Below are 19,789 nucleotides of genomic sequence, written 5' to 3'. Positions count from 1 at the left end.
ATGGGAAAAACAAGGTTGAAGAACTAAGATTGCAGTTTTTAAGACTGAATTTTAAAGATGTTATTTTCTTTAAACTCTACTTTGACACGTTCAGAGCTCTTCAACAATGAGATCCCTTCATTCCTTCAACGCTGCCCCTTCAGCGTGGGGGCCCTGCTCTGGGCTGGGAACGAAGGGCACACAGCAGTGGAGTGCACAAACCCCCACCCCGCAGACTTGCATTCTGGCTGGAGAGACAGCCCCTCTACGATAAACACACACCCCATAACCCAAGGGACAAGTCAGGACACACAACCACTACTTGAGGCCAGGCACATCCAGGCCTCTCTGCCCCGCGCAGGGCCTCCTTCCCCCCATTCTCACTTGGCTGATCCGAGCTCCCACTCAGGGACCACCCCTCCCCCTCTCCCTGAACGCCCACAGGGGCAGACCCTTCAGATTCACAAAGGGCTGGCACCCAGGGGATACAGCATGAAGGGCCGACCAGGTCCTCGAGCTCCAAGCCCTGGGGGGTGGGGGAGGGGAGGTGTTTCCAGAGAAGCAAGCAGGTGGGGTGGGCCTCAGTCAGCAGAGACCTAAGAGGTGGGGAGGCACTGATGTGAGAGGGGCAGGACTGGCCCCTGGAGAGGCCCGTGGGCCGGGGTGGTGGTAACAAACGCAGTGAGGGATCAGCTGGACACGGGACAGAGGGTGGGGCTTGCGTGGCTGGCACAGGGAAGGCAGCCCATAGCGCCTGAATGAACAAAGCAAGTAAGGAACGTGGCAGGCACACCTGGGGCCAGAAGAGAGCTGGGAGTCACTGGTGTGAAGACAGCAAAGGGTACCCCAGGGGAGGTGGGCCCCGGAGCCAGGGAAGGTGCCTGGGTCCTGGGGGAAGCACACCCGGCACTGACTGGCTAGGCGGGGGCCGGTGGGTCAACCGGTCCAGACTTTCCTGTTGAGGATGGGAGGCCTGTGCCGCTCACCGCCGTGCCCGCCAGGCCCACTCTTGCGTGACACCTATTGCTGCCCATGGGAGAAGGGCAGGCCAAGCCCCAGCACCCAAGCTGCTACCTGAGGGCTAGGGAGATGAGGGGCCAGGCCTGACCTGGCCAATCGCCACTGCTCTCCTCAGATCCATCTGTGTGCCTGCTCGGCCTGTCCAAATCCAGACCCAGCCTCTTTCCCCAAAGTCCTGGGGATGGGGGGGGGTAAGCCCGGGGAGTGCAGGTTACCCAGGCCTGCACCTGGCTGTGCGTGGAGAGGCTCGGCTCTCCCCGCAGCCGGTGGGGACTGCCGCAGGTGCCTGCCCTTTGTCCCCGCCGGCTGACCGTCCAGCCTCTCCTGCCACCTGCCCACACACCCACCTCTCCGTGTCTCCGGCCACTGCTGCCCTTCTACCCCAGGGACAGTTGGCCACCGTGGCCCAGCAGCTCTTGGGGGCTGGCCAGGCTCAGGAGGCAGTGCTGGGGCGGGGGAGGGGGGGCTGATACAGAGCTGCCGGGGCCAGGCCTGTGGAAACGCACTTTATTGGCTCCCAGGGATCAGAAGTGTACATGCTCTGCGACTGGCGTCGGGGAGCAGGGTGCTGGGCCTGGCCAGGCCTTGGCTTCCCTGAGGACGGTGTGAACGGTGGCCTCACCGGAGAGTCAGCCAGGTCTGCCCCGGCAGAGGGCGTGGGGCAGGGACCGGCCGCCACGAGGGCAGTGCCCTCAGCCCCGGCAGGTTCTGAGTGGCTGCCGCTGGGCTCTGCTGGCTGAGCGCCGGGGAGAGGGCGGCACCCGCTCCCGCCGCACACTTCACTTCCGGGCCTGCTCGTAGTTGTCAGTGAACCAGGCACAGGTCTCCTGCACGGCTGCAGAGGCGGGCGGGTGAGGCCCAGGGACGTAGGGCAGTCACCCCGTGTCCTGCCTCCACGGTGAGGGTGTGGAGGCCAAAGCTGCAGGGCGTCCACCCCCAACTGGCAGTAGGGAAGCTGAGGCCTGGGGAGGGGCCGGGCGGTCCTGAGGGATGGGGTGGGAGGGCTCACCCTGCTTGAAGGGCGTGAACCGGAAGTCGGGCAGGTAGGCCCGCAGCTTGCCATTACTCGCCGTCTTCTTAAACTGCCCATCCGACTTGGTTGTATCAAACTAGGCACCTGGTCAAGGGCACAGCAGAAGGGGCAGCCCACCCTTCCACCAGCCTGCCCTTGAAGCTTGTCTAGCCTTCCCAGGGGGAGCCTCCAGGAGAAAGCAGCAGACACCCTCCCCCCCGGCTGCCAGGGTGAGTGCCATGGGTGCGTCACACCCACGGCCTCCTGCAGGGAGGCCCACGGTCTCCCGCCTAGAACCAAAGGATACGGTGACCTCCCCATGGAAGTCCATGGCCTCCACCACGGCCTCAGCCACCTCCTGGATGGACACCTCATCCTCCTCACCCACTGTGGGGACCGAGGGGCCAGTGGCCAGGTCAGGCCTCCTCTGCCTGGACCCGCTGCCGCCCAGCCCCACAGACGTTCCCGCTGCCCTGCTCAGCGGCTCTCAGGACAGACGGGTGTCCTGCCCCACTGCAATGGGGGTGGGACTGCAGGGCACCCACCTGACAGGATGATGGGCTCCACCTCATCGTACTCCCGCAGGACCCAGATAAAGAGCCGGGCCAGGTCCTGGAGATCAGACAGCCAGGGTCAAAGGCCACAAATTACGGCCAAACGGGCCCAGGTCACCTCTCCCAAGTGCTCCTGCTTGGCGGGGTGCAGCCCAGGCTTGGCTGGGGCCCGGGGTACCCCCTTTGGGCAGTGCTTGGCCAGCTCAGCCCCAAGTCCTTTCTCCTGATGAGCTCAGAGCTGTACCCAGCAACGTCCCTGGGGAATGGAACGTACACGGACCCAGCAAGAACCAGTGACTGCTCCCCTGGGGGCTCAGCCTGGACACCCCGCCCTTCCTAGGCTCCCTCATGCCTCCCCACAGCCAGCACGGCAGCTCCAGGAGACGTTCTGGGGAACAGCTGTGCCCCTCGCGGCACCAACCAGTGAGTAGATGAACTGCCTCCGAGGCCTCCCTGTGCCCCACACTGTCAAGGCTGAGCCGCGACCTGCAGGGTGGGGAGGGCAGGGGTCAGAGGGGACGTGCCAGCACCGCCCCTCCTCCCCGCTGTGCCCCAGGGGCCCCATCAAGCAAGCACACAGCTGTGCCATGGGTGGCGGTCACTCACTCTTGGCCAGATGCACCTTGTGGATGAGGCCAGGCAGCACGTGGCCGTCCTCGATGCTGAAGTTGTCATGGGGCCCGAAGACATTGGTGGGGATGACAGCGGTGAAGGTGCAGCCATGCTGCTGGAAGTAGGCCCTGCGGGGCACAGCATCCCCTCTGGCCCTCATCCTCGGATCACGGGCGAGCCCCACCCCAGCCGAGGCTAGCAAGGAGGGGAGCCGAGATCTGAGCACCCTGCCAGGGCGGCCCCCTGGGCCCACCCACCACAGGGCGTCTGGGGCCCCCTTCCCCGTTCTTGGCTGGCTTCAGCCTGGCACGCGCGGGAAGAGGACCTGTTCTGCACGTCGATCATCCTCTTGGCGTAAGAGTAGCCAAAATTGCTGCTGTGCGGGGGTCCGTTGTGAATCTGGGGGAGCAGAGGAGCCGCTGCTTCTCAGCCCTGCCCCCAGGCCAGGCCCCGCCCCAGCCCCGCCCCTCACCATGGTCTCATCGATAGGGTAGCTGGTCTTGTCGGGGAAGATGCAGGTAGACAGGCAGGAGACCACCTTTCGCGCCCCCACCTCGAAGGCCGAGTGCAGCACGTTGTCGTTGATGTGTATGTTTTTCCGCTGAGGGGGCAGGGGCAGGGCAGGGTTCAGGCCCCAGGCACGATGCCAGCCCTTACCTGCCCCTCCAGGGACAGAAGTGCGGACACACCTGGCAGGCAGTACCTGGGCCAGCGGTTCTACCAGCTCCCAGGACCCACTGTCCAGAAACCATGGCCCCCTCCCAGCCTGTTAGTCCCACCCCCAGAGCTGTAGGAGGGTCCAGGCCTGCCTACTCTGAGGCTGGGGGAGGGCCCTGAGGAGAGGGCCACACCCCTAAGCTCAGGGCTGAGCCTGCCCACAGGGGCTGCTGCGGGCTAGGCAGGTGAGGTGCGAGCCAGGAGCCCAGGGGGCTCCACTCCCACACCCCCAGGAGCTCACCCTGCTCTACTGCTCAGTAGCAGTGAAGCCTTGGCTGGCCACACCCCTCCTCCAGCCCCTTCCGGGGACTTCAGCTGGCTAGGGCATTTGGGTGGTCTGGGGAGAGGTGGTGGCCGGGCAGCCTGCTGCGAAGGCTGTCACTGAGACGAGGAGGGCCCTGTGGCGACAGGGGCCCCCAGGGAAAATCTGGTCTAAGCTTCTGCCATCCCAGGCCCGATGCAGGGCCAAACCAGGCCAAGGCCAATTTTAGAGATGATGGGCCAACCCTCAGAGGCCCAGCCAGGCAGGGGCAGGGCTGTGGGCGAGCCCAGCTCTCCTCCTGCCCCTGCCCCACACGTGCAACCCCTCAGGGCACATGCTGCAGGCCCAGAGCCCAGCTCACGCACCTCTGCACCCCTGAGCGCACTGTGGGCCTGGCTCAGTGCAGCTGGACCTCCTGGAACCAGGAGGGTCTGAAGGCCCAGGGGGCAGGAACCAGCCGGGGGTCACAAGGCAAACACTGGCTTGTCTCAGCTCCTCCAACCCCCAGGTTAGCTCTGAGGCTTTTCCTATTCGGCCAAATGCCCCCAGGCCCACCTGCGTGCCCCTCTACCTACAAATCAAGTGTGGGTCACTGGGGGCCCCTCAGGGACTTCCCTGGGCCGGAACAGGAGCTTGGGAAGTTGGCCAGGAAGTTCCCAGAATCCGGGGTCCTGGCTCCCAGTGCTCACTGGGGCCCCCTCACTTACCCAGAAGTCCAAATTGTATTTGATATTCCGGAACAGGCCCCCCACCATTGCAGCAAGATGGATGACATGTGTGGGCCGGACTTTTTCAAACAGCGCTCGGGTCTGTGCAGCATCCCTGAGGGGGAGCCGGGCCATCAGGGGCTGCTTGGAGGCCCAAGGGAACTAGCACCCTGGCTGAAAGCACTGGGGGCAGGAGGCAGGCGGGGCCGAAGGTGGGAGGGTCAGGCCCTGGCTGGCATGAGGGTGTGGGCTTCCAGGAAGAGATGGGAGGAAGTTTGCCCAGAAGCAAAACTGCACACACCCAGGCCAGGCCAGCCACCTGGCAGGGACGGGCCTGACCTGAGGCTACCAGGCCCAGGAACAGGCCTGGCCCGGAGCTCTCAGTCTGGAGAGGGCATGGTGGGGCTGCTCCAGGGATGAGCCCACTCACGTAAGATCAGCATCCTTGGAAGAAACAAACACCCAGTCCTCTCCGGGCAGCCTGGCCCCATCTGCTACCACCTTCTGGATGGCTCTGCCCACCAGCCCAGAGCCCCCAGTCACTAGGATCCGCATGGACCCCTGGGGCTCACCCATGTTGGCTGCACCTGCAGGGCCAAATGGTGTGAGGCTGAGGCCATCCCGCTCCCCCGCAACAGAACCCCACTCCCCTGAGATGCCCCAGCCTAGGGTCACTGCCCTTAGCACTGGGCCCCACTGTGATTTCCAAGGGCTGGCCTCGGGCAACGGGCACAGTATAAGGTCAGCAGCGCAGGGAGACTGCCCACTGGGGACCAAACAGACCCATCTAGCCTGAGTCATCCCCTCCTCTCAGCCCTGCTCCCCAGGAAGTCCTCTGTCTAGAGCTGCACAGGGGCCCTAGGACTACCACCCAGCTGGGAGAGCCAGGCTCTGCCCGGCAGGCCCAACCCTGACCCCCACTGGGCCAAGAAAGGGAACATTCAGCTCCCCTCTGTCTGACAAGAGGGGAGGCAGCCAACCTTGGGGCTGGGGGCTCCTGGCCCAGGTCGTTTGGGCTGCTCCCAGCCAAAGTCCATATGCTACAGACGGGGAAGGGGCGGCGCCTGTGTATGCAACCCGGTGCCCACCAGCGGCCAGCTGGTCCCAGCTAGCCTTCGAGAGCCTGGCTCCTTCTGGGCAGGTTGCGCTTCTGGCTAAGAAATGGACAGGCCTCGGGGCGCCACCACCTCTGAGGACCCTTCCTGGGGGCTGGAAATCTGCTCGGGCCGCTACAGGACGACTCTGACCCCGCTGCAGGGCCCCACGGGCAGCCCGGACAGGAGGGGACGCTGCCCAGAAATTCCGCTGCTCTCGAGAGCGCGCGCAGCGCGGCAGCAGGCCTTGGGGTAGACCCCACCACGGCCGGGCCCCTCCACGTCCCTCAGGCGCTTCCCACGCCCCCGGGTCCCCTTCCTGGCCCCACCTCCGAACCCACCGCATCTTGCAGCTGGGCCCCCTCCCACGCTTCCAGGCCCCTCCTACGCCCCCAGTTCCTGGTACCCCTCAGGCCCCTCTGGCTGTCACGGGGCACCCACGGCCCAGGCCCCGGCTCGCCACACCACGCCCCCCGTCCCAGGGTCCCCTCGTGCCCCGCGCTGTCTCACCTGCGTCTTACCTGACCTGCCCGGAGAGCGGCTTCAGGCGCCGGCTGAGAGTCCTGCCACGCGTTGGGGTTAGGTGGAGGGAGCGGGATCAGGTCGGGCCCTCCCGCGGAACTCTGGGAAATGGAGTCCTGGCGGGGCGCCCCGGGCGTTGCTGGGAAATGGAGTCCGGAACCGCGCAGCAGCCTGGGAAATGTAGTTCTTCCGGCTCCTCCTCCCCTGGGCGGACCCCGACCCGCCCTTAACCCAGCCTGGCGCTGGGCGCGAGCCCTTGCTGGAGAGCGTGGGGGCGTGGGAGAGGAGGAGAGGCAGCGCGTCTCCGAAAGCCCGCAAGCTGTGGACCGAGGAGAGGCGGCAGAACCAAACACCGTTCTAAAAATGGAGAAGCTGCAACTCCTCAGTGCTTTCCTAGGGCAAACACTGCATTTGTGAGAAACAACTGCAACTCTGTTACTATATTCGGGACACTGAGGGGGCAGTATATAAAATATACTTTAATAAATACATTAAAAAGACAAACACGTTTCAGGAGATTATTAAAAGCAGGAGACCACTTAGCGGCCACTGCTGTAGTTCAGGTAATGAGGACTCAGAAGAAGTTTACTGCCTTAAGCAACATCGAGGTGGTAGGATTAACGGGACTCATGCTTCACCAGCCACGCAAGTCATGGGAGCAAGTTAGGAACGATGCCTGGTGTGACGGCTGGTGTTAGGTGTCAACTTGGCCAGGCTGTAGCACCCAGTGAGTCAATCAAACACAAATCTAGGTGTTGCCAGTGAAGAGATTTTGTAGGTGGTAACATCTTCAATCAGGTGACTTTAAGAAAACGAGACTTTCAGGCTTCCCTGGTGGCGCAGTGGTTGACAGTCTTCCTGCTAATGCAGGGGACACGGGTTCGAGCCCTGGTCTGGGAGGATCCCACGTGCCGCGGAGCAGCTAGGCCCGTGAGCCACAACTACTGAGCCTGCACTCTAGAGCCCACGAGCCACAACTGCTGAGCCCACGTGCCACAACTACTGAAGCCCGTGCACCTAGAGCCCATGCTCTGCAACAGGAGAAGCCACCGCAATGAGAAGCCCGCGCACCACAACGAAGAGTAGTCCCCGCTCGCTGCAACCAGAGAAAAGCCCGCGTGCAGCAACAAAGGCCCAATGCAGCCAAAAAATTTTAAAATAAATAATAATAATAAAATAAAATAAAACGCCTGTAATTGTTTTAAAAAAAGACAAAGAAAAAAACTACATGATCATCTCAGCTGATGCAGATAAAGCATTTGACAAAATCACACACTTTCATGATAAGAACACGCAACAAACCAGGAACAGAAGAGGACTTCCTCAACTTAATAAAGGGCATTTATGAAAAACCCACAGCTAACATCATACTCTATGAATGAAAGACTGAAAGCTTTCCCTCTAAGGTAAGAAATTAGACAAGGATATCCATTTTTGCCACTCCTGTTAAACATTGTACTGGAATTTCTAGCCAGAGTAACTGGGCAAGAAAAAGAAAAGGCATCCAAATTGGAAAGAAGTAAATCTATCACTATTCACAGATGACATGAGATATATACACACCTTTTCCTTCAGTGATGGACTGGAGGGGAGGGTCTGATTGCCTTAGCTTCCTCCCGGGTTGACCAGTGGCCACAGGAGGAGGTGCACCCAGACTGAGACCACCACTGTGACTTCCTACAACAGATCCTAGGAAGTGCTGCAAACCAAAGGTGAGGTGCTCTTACAAAAAGAAAAAAGGAGGGGATAGATGTGGGATGGGCTGAAACAAGAGCTGTTCATTACAATCCACTCCTTGAAAACCTGATATCCACATAAGCACATTTTCTCAAAAAGAAATTTCAAAACTTCCTCTCAAACCATTCCAACATAATGCAATTATTACATAGCTCTAAAACTAGGATTTCAAAGGCATTTAGAACCCACCTATGATGCAAATGGAGACAAAGACCTACGTTTTAAGTTTCAAAAATAAAATCTGGATGCACTTGAAAATAGCGACTTTCAAACCATCAACTTGCCCAAGAAGTACCACAGCCACGCGGAATCCAGCTGCCGGGCGGCGCCCGCCGGGGCGGGCAGGCCTGGGCCACCCCCGTCGTGGGAAGGACCTGAAATGCACAGGCTGATCGCGGGTGGAGAACAATCCGGTCCCTCGTGCTGCTCTCGCTCTGGCACTGCTCCACGTGCCCGGGGACATCCTTCCGGGGCGCTCCTTGGAGTAGCAGCGAGTCCCAAGCTCTCCCCTCCAGCGGCTGCTTCCAGAGCTTAGCTTACAGAGGTCCACGCTGCCTCGGTGTGATGTCTGGTGGTTCCGAAAGCTGGACTTCCAGATGAAGCTCTTCCCGCACCTCGCGCACCGGAACGGCCTCTCTCGGGTGTGGATCCGCTGGTGCTGGGCGAGGAGGGTGCTGTAACTGAAGGGCTTCCCGCACCACTGGCACCCGAAGGGCTTCTCGCCGCTGTGGACACGTGGCCGCACTGTCCGCAGGTGTGCGGCTTCTGGCCCGCGTGCGCGCTGCGGCGCTGCGCCAGGTGCGAGCGCTGGCTGAACGCGCGGCCGCACTCCCGCACGCGTGCGACTTCTCGCCGCTGTGCGTGGCCCGGTGTCTCACAGGCGCGAGAGGTACCGGAAGCTCTTGGCGCACGTTTCACACGTGCGGGCTCGCTGCCGTTTCATGTTTCTCTCATGGGCCCCAGGGCGCGGGCTGCGGAGAAGTTCGGGTCCCCATTTACCGCCTTTCTGGGCACCTTCTGCTTTGGAGATGGTCCAGTAGGTTCTGTGTGGTTGTCTCTCCCGGAAAAGGAAGTTCTCAAGGCTCCCTAGCCTGCCCTCGTGCCCGGCGGCTTCTCTGCAGACCAGTGTTGGAGGCCCACCCCCTGAGAACCTTCCAGATGCTTCTGGAGGCTCTGAGGCTTGAGTCATTTTCACCCTCGCCATCACCTGCTTACGCAAAGACCCCCGGCTGGAATCTGCAACGAAGAGAAAGGGCCTGTGTGTTACTCTGTTTGAGAAGGTCCACCTGGGGCCCCCTCCGTGCCCGGGAGCACGGACTCCACGCGCCAGCCCTCTCCGTGGGGTGTCTCACAGGTGACACCAGGTTCACTGGCTGTGCTCATGTGCTCACCTCCTCCACGGACCTTCCCCTCCTATGTCCCGTTTCCTCCCCACCTTTTTTTTTTTTTGCGGTACGCGGGCCTCTCACTGCTGTGGCCTCTCCCTTTGCGGAGCACAGGCTCCAGACGCGCAGGCTCAGCGGCCATGGCTCACGGGCCCAGCCGCTCCGCAGCATGTGGGATCTTCTCGGACCGGGGCACGAACCCGTGTTCCCCGCATCGGCAGGCGGACTCTCAACCACCGCGCCACCAGGGAAGCCCTCCCCACCTTTTCTGAGTGGAAGCTCATAGCTGACATTGCCAGCACACTATGCCAGGCCCCCTGCCTCTCTCGGATTCCGGCCTCCTTGCTGCAGCAGACAGCTCTGCAGAGCTCTGACTGCCCGCATCCTCTGGGGTACAGGTGCACCTCAACCCCTCCAGAGCTCCATGCTGCCAGCCCATGCTGCGTGACAGGTACCACCCTGGGGTTGGGAATAGAGGACAAGTATCGCATCTCCCTCGCTCTGATGGACAATCCCAGACGCCTCCTGCAGCCTCTCAGCGGTCACGGTCCTGGAGCTGTCGTGCCCCGCACACTTGCAGTGGCAACTCTATACTGACTTTGCTCTCCTGTCTCCCTGCTCCCTCTCGCCTGCTTCCAAAATTGCTGCCTTCCAGATACACCGTCTGTACCCCAAACTCTCAGGCTCTGTGCTCAGGGGGGCCCAAACTGCGGTGACTGGTACTGGACGGGGGGACTGCGACCAGGCCCACAAGCCTCTAGTGCAGGGCTGGGGTGAGAGAGCTGGCGCAGCATCAGGAGGCAGGGCCTTTGCGGCGGTAGCTGGAGACGGGGCAGCAGGAGGGGAGCCAGGGTTACGTGGTCGTTCTTGCCCTCTAGCCATGTGGGGCAGTGGTCTTCGGGAGGCCCGTGGGGTCGCCTGTCCTTTGTAAATGTCCTGGACGGCACTGAGGAGAAGGACAGGCTCAGGGCAGCCACCCCCAGGGGAGGCCAAGAGCCAGAGGCCTCCGTAGCAGTTCTAGAGCTTCAGCTCCCCACTGTGGCTGTGCTGACTGTGGGGCACACGCTTAGCCATAAAGCCAAACACCAAGGCTTCTGAAGACACAGGCTGGCCCATCGCCTTGGTGGAGATTAAGGCCGGGAGAGGGGAGGAGCAGGGGGCCCTGGGGCACGGGGTGGGGATGCTTGGCGATGGGTAATCGATCTCGGTGCGCCAGACAGTGAGCAGCTGGCCAGGCTGCTGCTTGACTTGTAGAACCAGGAAAGGCCAAGAGATGGGGAGGGGAAGGCTAAGATGAGCCGCCATGCTGGAGAGCCCAATCCCTCACCCAGATCTGGGCAGTTCTCAGACTGGGGCCCGCTGACGAAGGGGAGGCTGGGTCCCCTTGAGACAAACCTCCTGCAAGTTAGCACAGCAGATACTCTCCTTCCCACAGAGCTGACCACTGGGAAAAGAGGGATGCCCACACCTGGCAGGCTGCTGGATGCAGCATTTGAGCCGACACTGAAAATAGGGCCCCAAAATGCCGTTAGAGTTGGGCATATGGAGGCTTGGTGACAAAAGGGCTGGGGAACCAAGTCACGGACCCACTTGCAGGGCCTCGTCGGGATGGATGCACTTGGCAGCGGGGGGAACCCTCTCATCAGTCTCCGGACCTGAGGGGTAAGAGCCATTACGTTGGGAAGGGCCAAGTGGAAGCCCCAGTGTAGTGGAGTAACTGAGGACATGGAAAGGAGACGTGACCCATGAGACCACCCCCCCCCAGCAAACTGGGGGCTGGCGAATAAGCCAGAACTGCAAACAGTCCTGGTTGCTTTGAGCCCCCCCCCCCCGGCAAACCAGGGGCCTGCGAATAAGCACTGAGTGCTTTGGGCACTGATCCATGAGATGTCCTCAGTGTAATCAGAATGGTGGGAACGCAAGGAAGTGTCCTTGTGCTGCTTCAGTATAATCAGAATGGTGGGAACACAAGGCAATGTCCTTGTGCTGCTTCAGTGTAATCAGAATGGTGGGAACGCAAGGCAATGTCCTTGTGCTGCTTCAGTATAATCAGAATGATGGAAACACAAGGAAATGTCCTTGTGCTGCTTTTGCGCTCAAGGACGAAGCACGGCATGTCTTCAGGGAAGCCCATTGTTGCCTGTATAATCTATAAAAGCATATGTTGCTGCTCTGGCATTTCTGGAATGTTAAGAAAACAAGTCTTAAAATGTAAACCTAGATAATGCTTAAATAAAAGCCACCACGGCAGGACAGACAGCGCTGTTCTGCCTGAGCAGGCGGCAGCCCTCTACTGCTGTGCTTCGGCACAGTTCATCTCGTGGGATGACCTTGCTTTCGGCCCTGTCGTAAGATAAACTACAACACCCCAGAAACTGCCCCCAGCCCCGGCCAAGGTCCTCGACCAGCAGCGGTGCTGTGCGCACGCGGCCACCTCAGAGCAGAGGGATGCAGGGACGGCGGCTCCACCACAGCCCCGTTCGGTCCACCTGTGTGGCCCATGAACCACCGGATGGCTCACGCCTGCTGCTGGGAACCACTGGGAGCTTGCCCAAGTGTAGGCTTGGCTTCAGCTGCTGGGCCAGACGCGGCGCCTGTGATGGGCAGAGCAGCAGCCCCTTGCACTCGGGAAGGGACGCTCAATTTGGCAAATGTGTTCATCCACAGCGGGCCGGCGGTCACTGTGTTGATGACCTCATGCCAACTGGATGCAGTGAACGAACTGAAGTGTTACATGCTCCAGATACCCTAGAGAGATGCCTGCACGGCAGAGGGTGGGGCAGAACCTACAAAGGGCCAGGGCCACGTCGAGTCTATGGCGAGAGGCCCAGGTGACCTCGCCCTCCTCGCTCCGGGAGACATGCCACACGGGGGAGACTGCTCCCACCTGTCGCTGAGTGACCCAGAGGCTGCCAGTGTCGAGCAGGGCCTGGAAGAAAGCCAAGGCTCTGCCTCAGGTCCCGGCTGCGAGGGGACAGGAGCCACGGGACCCTGCGTGGAGTCCCTGGCCAGCTGTGCCACGCAGAGCCCTTAGATTCTGGGCAAGGACACACTTGCCATTTCAAAAGTGGTGTGTGATGTGCCGCTGGCCTCTGCAGAGACCGGACAAGGGACAGAAAATGACCACGTGGTCAGAGCGGCCACCAGCAGACAGGTTACAGGCACATGCATCTAAACAGGCCTGGCAGGTCCAGAAGACATGATTAGTCATGGGAGTGAGGGCCCAGGTCCTCACGTCACTCATCTCTTTGACACTAGCAGCTGTCTCAGCTTGTCCCCGGGGCCTCCCTGGGACCCCAACAACCAGGGGGTCCAGGGCCCACTACCTGCCTGGGTGGGCTCCAAACCTGGCCAGGGATGGGGCCAATTCCCAGGGGCAGAGCTCGGGGCAGGGTGCCTGCTCGCCAGCTCCGAGGTGAGGATGCAGGTGAACCCCAGGGCAAGGTCACACCTGGGGAGAGGCGTGCGATGGACGGTGTACAGATCCATTGTGGGGAAGGCACTCAGGGACCAGGGGACAGGACGGCCTGTCCTGTGCATATCAGCTAGCCTCTGTCCTTGGTCACCAGAGCTTGAACAGGTGAGCCCATGGGAAGAGGAACCCCAGTGCAGGGAGGGGACGTACATAGCTCCCTCTTGTGGAAACCCCTCTAGCTGCTGTCCCCACTGAACGGGTGGCCTGTCAGCAAAGGCTGACTCCTCAGTGTGAAGCCTGCAGGAGACTGACCGGTGCTTGTGGGCAAGTTAATCACACAGGACCTTCCATCCTGGAGGAGACAGTGGCTGGTCCCGACCAACACTGACACCTACTCCAGACACAGGTCTGCCGGAAGCACCTTTGCCAGCACCCTGCTTCTAGGGCCCACCCCGGGTTTCTGAACGTCGAAGCCACAGGTCACAGCTTTAGATCAAGGGATCCATTTTGTGGCAAAGGAGATAAAACAGGAGGTACAGGGCCTCCAGAAACACTGGTCCTCCCATACATGCATCAGTAGAGGCAGCAGCCTGACGCAACCTGGCAAGGTTCTGCTGAGGAACGAGCTGTGGCCCTCCCTGGGGTGCACAGGCACTCAACCAACGGCAGGTGTACGAGGAGCCGGGGCCATCCGCCCTGGGACACACATGCAGCATTTTTGCTTCCGCTTACTAGAACCTTTGGCTCTGCGACAGAGACTGCGTGGCCTGCAAAACCTGAAACACTTTCTGTCCTAGCCCCAGACCTCCAAGGAGGGGAGAAGGGCTAGTGACCGGGTTCAGTCCCCAGTGGCCAATGATTTGATCAATCACACACATGCAGTGGAGCCTCCACAACCACGCAAAGGGGTTCGGAGAGCTTCTGGCTTGGTGACCACGTGGAGGTGCTGGGGAGTGAGCGCGCCTCGAGAGGGTGTGGGAGCTCTGCACCCCTTCCCCAGACCTTGCCCTGTGCCGCTCTTCCACTGGGCTGTTCCTGAGTTGTGTCCTTTATAATAAACCGGTAACTCACCAGTAACTGTTAAGTACAGTGTTTCCTTGAGTTCTGAGCTGTTCTAGCGTATTACTCAAGCCCAAGGGTGGGGTCGTGGGAACCTCCAATCCACAGCTGGTCGAGCAGCACAGGTGCCAGCCTGGCCTTGTGATTGGCACCTGAGGTGGGGGCGGTCTCGTGGGACTGAGCCCTTCACGGGCAGGGTCTGCGCTAACTCCGGGTGGTCAGTGTCAGAACTAAATTGCAGGACACCCAGTTGATGTGCAGAGAGGTGGAGACTGGTTGGTGTGAGGAACCGCCCTACATTTGGTGTTGGAAGCGTTGCTGTGAGAAATAGAGAACAGAAGTTTCTGTTTAACAGCAGGTGGACAGACATGTCCTGATGGTGCGATGGTCACCAGCGGGCCACTACCACACATGGCCAGCAGCCGTTCTTGGAGGCTGGATGTCTGACCCAACCAACGTTAAATATTCTGGCTTTCACCCCTGTGCCAACGGCATCATTCGGAGCCTGAGACCCACAGTGCAGAGAACCAACCCCACCCCCAACTTTCAGGACTTGAGCCAAGAGCCTCCCCGCAACTTTGGCCGGTTGGGTTGGGTTTTCGGTTCCTTGCAATTGAGGGTTCTGACTGATAGCTCGTCCCACGGGGACGACCGTGTGACTGTCCTGTCTGACCGTTCACGACACTGGCTGTGTGTACTAAGCATATATACTGAACAATCTGAGGCCCGCGGCACCCCTCATTCACCTGTGCTGGGGTCTCCCACGGTCTCTCCTTCCTGGGCCCCCAGCAGGTCCGAGCCCCAGGGCTCCTTTCCTTGCTCCAGCTGGGAGATCAGATCTGGTTTGGATCCTGGAACTCCTGCCCGAGGGGAAATGGGTGAACTGAAGCGCTATGGCACCCTTGGCTTCCCGCCCCAGGGGTAGCGTGGGACTGGGGTTTAGCTGGACCCAGGATGCAGGCTTAGAAACAGGGGGTCTCCCCAGGAGGCTGAGGGGGACAGCAAGCAGGGCAGGGATGTGGGCGCAGCCGAGGTCCACAGCTGTGGGAGAAGTGGGCACTCTAGTCACCCAGCAGCAAAGTGCTGGGAAAGGCCCTGCCCCGGGGATGGGTCCAGAAACCCCACCTGTCCCCTGGGCCTGGGAGCAGAATGTCCTGGCTCTGGTCCTGGAGTCACAGCCAGCCTGACCCCTCTGGGATCCCACCTGTGCTCTGAGTGTGGGCTGGGAGTGGGGAAGAGGGAAGGCGTGGGGCTGAGACACCTCACCCAGGGAGGCCAGGTTCCTCTAAGTCTCCAGCATCACGTCTCTATACAGGGCCCTCTGCCCCGGGTCCAGACGTGCCCCTCCTTCCTGCGTGAAGTGCACAGCCATGTCCCTAAAGGTCAGCAGGCGCTGAAACAACACTGGTGCTGCCCGTGGGGTCACCACCTCAGGACGGGGTGGGGGAATTCAAGGTGGGGGAGACAGAAGGCTCACTAGCAGGCGTGTGGGACCCCTGGATCCCGTCCCAGGTACCCTGCCTGCCAGGGGACCCCTAATGACAACCCTCAACCCAACATGTCCAGCTGGCCCTACTTCTCTCCACCCTCCATCCCCCAACCTGCTCCCTACAGTCTTCCTTGGTGAGTGTCCCTCCCCAGCCGCAGGGAGGCCCCGGGAGAAAAAAGGGGAGGGACGAGGGACGCCCCAGTGAGTTCCCTCCTCCTGGAGAGGACCTGGGACTCAGGTTCCCAGGTGCGGCGGGCTCCGCGGAAAGATCTTCCGGGTCGCAAGGAGCCCAGGTCCGGGGGGCAGGCGCCCTCACCTGGGGCCCGGCGGCCGGGGAGCTGCCCACCAAGCCGGCTTCCGGTCCCTCCGAGGCGAGGGCAGAGGGCTGCGGAGAGGAGAGCCGGCAGGGGAGGGCGGCGGGCCCGGGGGGTCCGGACCGAGCCCCGGCCCTTCCGCGGCGTCAGCTACGAGGCTGGCCGGGACAGGTGCCTCCCGGGGACGCCGACGCTCTGCGTTGACGTGAGGACCCGGGCGCGCGGGTCAATCCATAATAAAGCAGGGAGCTGGATGGGCGCCGCACGGGCAAGCGGGATAAGCCCACCCACCACCACTCCACCCGGCCTGCCTGGGGCGAGGCTACAGCTCCCGGGCTCCGCGGTTCAGCGGGGTCGGAGCGGCGCCGCGCCGGACTCACCGCCGAAGCCCAAAGCCCGAATCGGGCCGCCCCAGCCCGCGCACGGTGAGCGGGCCGGCTCCCGCCCGGCTCCTCCCCCTCTTTGTCGCTGCAGGCCCGCCCCGCCCCGCCCTCGGACAGGTTCTCAGGCCCCGCCTCCACCAGGCCCCTTTCCTCCTCCCGGGTTGCTCCACAGGCACCATTCCCTGCAGCCCCTCCGCGCGTGCGCGCCCAGGCCCCGCCTCCTTCGGTTTCTTGCGCTGGATCACCTGGGACGCTTGCAGAAGGCACAGGTTTCGGGCCTTTGCCGAGGGAGTTCTGGTTCCGTGGATCTGAATGAACTTGGGAATCAACTTGAGACTCTTTCTAAGGCAGACTTAGGAACCTGTTCCGGACCCTCCTGTTCCTAGGACAGTCCGCATCCCCTCCACCGCCTGGCGGGTGCCGCCCTGGGCTGCGACCTCGGAGGGCCTGATAGTCACACACAGGCACCTCTGTCTCCCAGGATCTGGGCTTGGCATTGACACAGCTCTGTGTGTTTTTTTTTTTTAATTAATTAATTTATTTATTTTTGGCTGCATTGGGTCTTCGTTGCTGCACACGGGCTTTCTCTAGTTGCGGAGAGCGGGGGCTACTCTTCGTTTCGGTGCGGGGACTTCTCATGGCGGTGGCTTCTCTTTCCTGCCCAGCATGGGCTCTAGGTGCGCGGGCTTCAGTTATTGTGGCTAGCGGGCTCAGTAGTTGTGGCTTGCGGGCTATAGAGCACAGGCTCAGTAAGTTGTAGCGCACGGGCTTAGTTGTTCTGCAGCATGTGAACCCGTGTCCCCTGCATTGGTAGACGGATTCTTAACCACTGCGCCACCAGGGAAGTCCCACAACTCTGTCTTTAAAAAAAAAAAAAGCGATTGGTCCAGATACCAGGAAGGTTTGTGGTTGTGACCAACTGGTGTTGGAAAAGTACTGCTTCCAGGTACAAGGAGGATTGGAGCAGTGGAGGTGCTGCTTAGGTGAGAGGAAATACAAATGAGTTACTTAGATCCTTGGCGCGCAACTGATCCAGCATAAGGAAGCGACAGTTGGTAGTAGTGAGGACCATCCCTACTCTTGCTTCTCTTCTGTAGCAATCACGCTGCGGGGACAGAATAGACCCCACAAAAAAATTGGTTGTGATGTGGACTTATGATGCCACACACACACCAAGAAGGTATGAAAAGATTTACTACTTACATAAGGAGGCTTTTCTGGGGACAGCAGGGCAGCCCTCCGAAAATGGCTTGAGAAAGCAAGCAAAGAAGACTAGATAATGAGAGCAGTGTTTGTGTCTTTAGGATTCGGGGGGCATCGGCTGGGCAGAGCCTTGAGGGAATTTTCTGGGGCGATGGTGATGCTCCTTACGTACATCGGGGTTTGAGTGACACAAGGGTCTGCATATGTCAAAGTTCACGCAAGGGTACACATAAGACGTGCATTTCACTGTATAAATTTTACCTAAAAATGTCTCCTCTAACTATATTGAACTCTAGTTAGTTAGTGATCTGCATGCTGAACTATTTAGGAGTGAATTTTACTAATGTCTGCAACTTACTTTGAAATGCACCAAAAAATAAGATGAATGGGTAGACAGAATAGGTATGCAGATGAATAGAATAAATGCATGATAAAGAAATATAGCAAGGCAGTAACAGTAGAAACGGGATGCTGGGTACATGAGTGGTCACTGTACAATTTTTTAAAATAGTTATAATTAAATATGGACATTTTTCACTTATATAATTTTTACAATTTATTTATTTTATTTTTGGCTGAGTTGGGTCTTTGTTGCTGCGTGCGGGCTTTCTCTAGTTGCGGTGAGCGGGGGCTACTCTTCGTTGCAGTGCGTGGGCTTCTCATTGCAGTGGCTTCTCTTGTTGCAGAGCATGGGCTCTAGTAGGCACGCGGGCTTCAGAGGCTGTGGCGCACAGGCTCAGTAGTTGTGGCGCATGGGCTTAGTTGCTCCATGGCATGTGGGATCTTCGCGGACCAGGGATCGAACCTGTGTCCCCTGCATTGGCAGGTGGATACTTAACCACTGCACCACCAGGGAAGCCCTATATAATTTTTTATTGTACATCTTTATACTCATTAAGTATAACTTATGGGTTTTTTTGTTTGTTTTGGGTTTTTTTGTTTGTTTTTGTTTTTGTTTGCGGTACGCGGACCTCTCACTGTTGTGGCCTCTCCCGTTGCGGAGCACAGACTCCGGACGCGCAGGCTCAGCGGCCATGGCTCAGGGGCCCAGCCGCTCCGCAGCGTGTGGGATCTTCCCAGACCGGGGCACGAACCCGTGTCCCCTGCATCGGCAGGTGCTCTCAACCACTGCGCCACCAGTGAAGCCCTATGTTTTGTTTTTTTAACTTCAACTTTTTATTTTGAAATAATTTTAGACTCACAAGAATTTGCAAAGTACTACAGAGAGGTCCCATGTTCTTTTCATTCAGCTTTTCCAAAAAAAAAACCATCTTACATTGTCAAAACCAGGAAACTGAGGATGGTATTAACTCATGTACAGACCTTAACCGGTTTCATCAGTTTTGCACGCACTCTTTATTTGGGGAGGGGGTGTGTAGTTTTTTGAAATTTTGTCACATGTATGGTTTCTTGTAACCACCACCATAATCAGGACACAGCCCTGCTCCATCACCACAAAGAAACGCCCTTACGGTGCTTCTGCATAGTCACACCTCCCCACAACTCTAACTCCTGGGAACCAGCCTGGTTCTACGATGTCATCACCGCAAGAGTGTCGTATAACTGGAACCATACAGTATGCAGCGTTTTGAGACTGGCTTTTGCACTCAGTATAATGCCCTGTAATCCGCCCACGTTGCATCAAAAGTTTGTTCCTTTTGGTTGCAGAGTTGTTTCCCACGGTGTGGATGGACCTGGGTTTGTTTGTTCATTCACCTGTTGAAAGACAGTTGGCAGCTGTGAATAAAGCTGCTATGAACATTCAGGTGCAGGCTTTTGTGTGAACATACCTTTTTTTATTTTTGTAGGATAAATACCCAATAAATGCAATTGCTGGGTCATGTGGCAAGTATATGATTAACTTCACAATAAACTGCCTAACTCTTTTCTAGAATTCTTTTTTATGTTCCCACCAGCAACGTAGGAGTGATCCACTCCCTTACCAGCATTTAGTGTTGTCACTATTTGTATTTAATTTTAGCCATTCTGAGAGATGTGTTCTGATAGATATTTCATTATGGGTTTAACTTGCATTTCCTTTTATGGCTAATGATGTTGAGTATCTTTTAATGTGCTTATTTGCCATCTGTATATATATATTTTGGTGAACTGTGTGTTCAAATCTTTTATCCATTTTCTGATTGAATTATTTGTTTTCTTACTATTTAGAGAATTCTTCATATATTCCAGATACAAATACGTTGTCAGATATGTGATTTGCAAATATTTTCTCCCAGTCTGCAGCTTGCCTTTTCATCCCCTTAAGAGAATTTTTAAAAAATATATTTATTTATTTATTTTGGCTGTGCCGGGTCTTAGCTGCGG

The 19,789-nt window shown here is 58.7% G+C and overlaps 1 protein-coding gene across 9 annotated transcripts; it reads right to left on the bottom strand.

Annotated features, from left to right (window-relative positions):
• Positions 1-45: 45 nt before the first annotated feature.
• GFUS (GDP-L-fucose synthase) lies at positions 46-16,035 on the bottom strand. 9 transcript variants are annotated; one of them, XM_067712660.1, is made up of 11 exons: positions 15,881-16,035; positions 6,468-9,452; positions 5,294-5,450; positions 4,864-4,978; positions 3,650-3,778; positions 3,503-3,576; positions 3,172-3,305; positions 2,987-3,051; positions 2,319-2,398; positions 2,009-2,108; positions 46-1,834 (listed from the first exon to the last, which is right to left on the bottom strand). In XM_067712660.1, the coding sequence occupies exons 3-11, from the start codon at positions 5,437-5,439 to the stop codon at positions 1,433-1,435; spliced, it is 1,245 nt and encodes a 414-aa protein (XP_067568761.1). In that variant the 5' UTR covers positions 5,440-5,450; positions 6,468-9,452; positions 15,881-16,035; the 3' UTR covers positions 46-1,432. The 9 variants fall into 9 exon arrangements, with proteins under 9 accessions (XP_067568761.1, XP_067568762.1, XP_067568763.1 ...); XM_067712664.1 differs by lacking the exon at positions 15,881-16,035 and adding an exon at positions 2,557-2,623 and having other exon boundaries at positions 1,640-1,834; positions 6,468-9,434; XM_067712661.1 differs by lacking the exon at positions 15,881-16,035 and having other exon boundaries at positions 6,479-9,444.
• Positions 16,036-19,789: the final 3,754 nt, after the last annotated feature.

This window comes from Pseudorca crassidens, chromosome 17, assembly GCF_039906515.1.
Source record: "Pseudorca crassidens isolate mPseCra1 chromosome 17, mPseCra1.hap1, whole genome shotgun sequence".
NCBI lineage: Eukaryota > Metazoa > Chordata > Mammalia > Artiodactyla > Delphinidae > Pseudorca > Pseudorca crassidens.
This window is presented reverse-complemented; position numbering and strand designations above follow the sequence as displayed.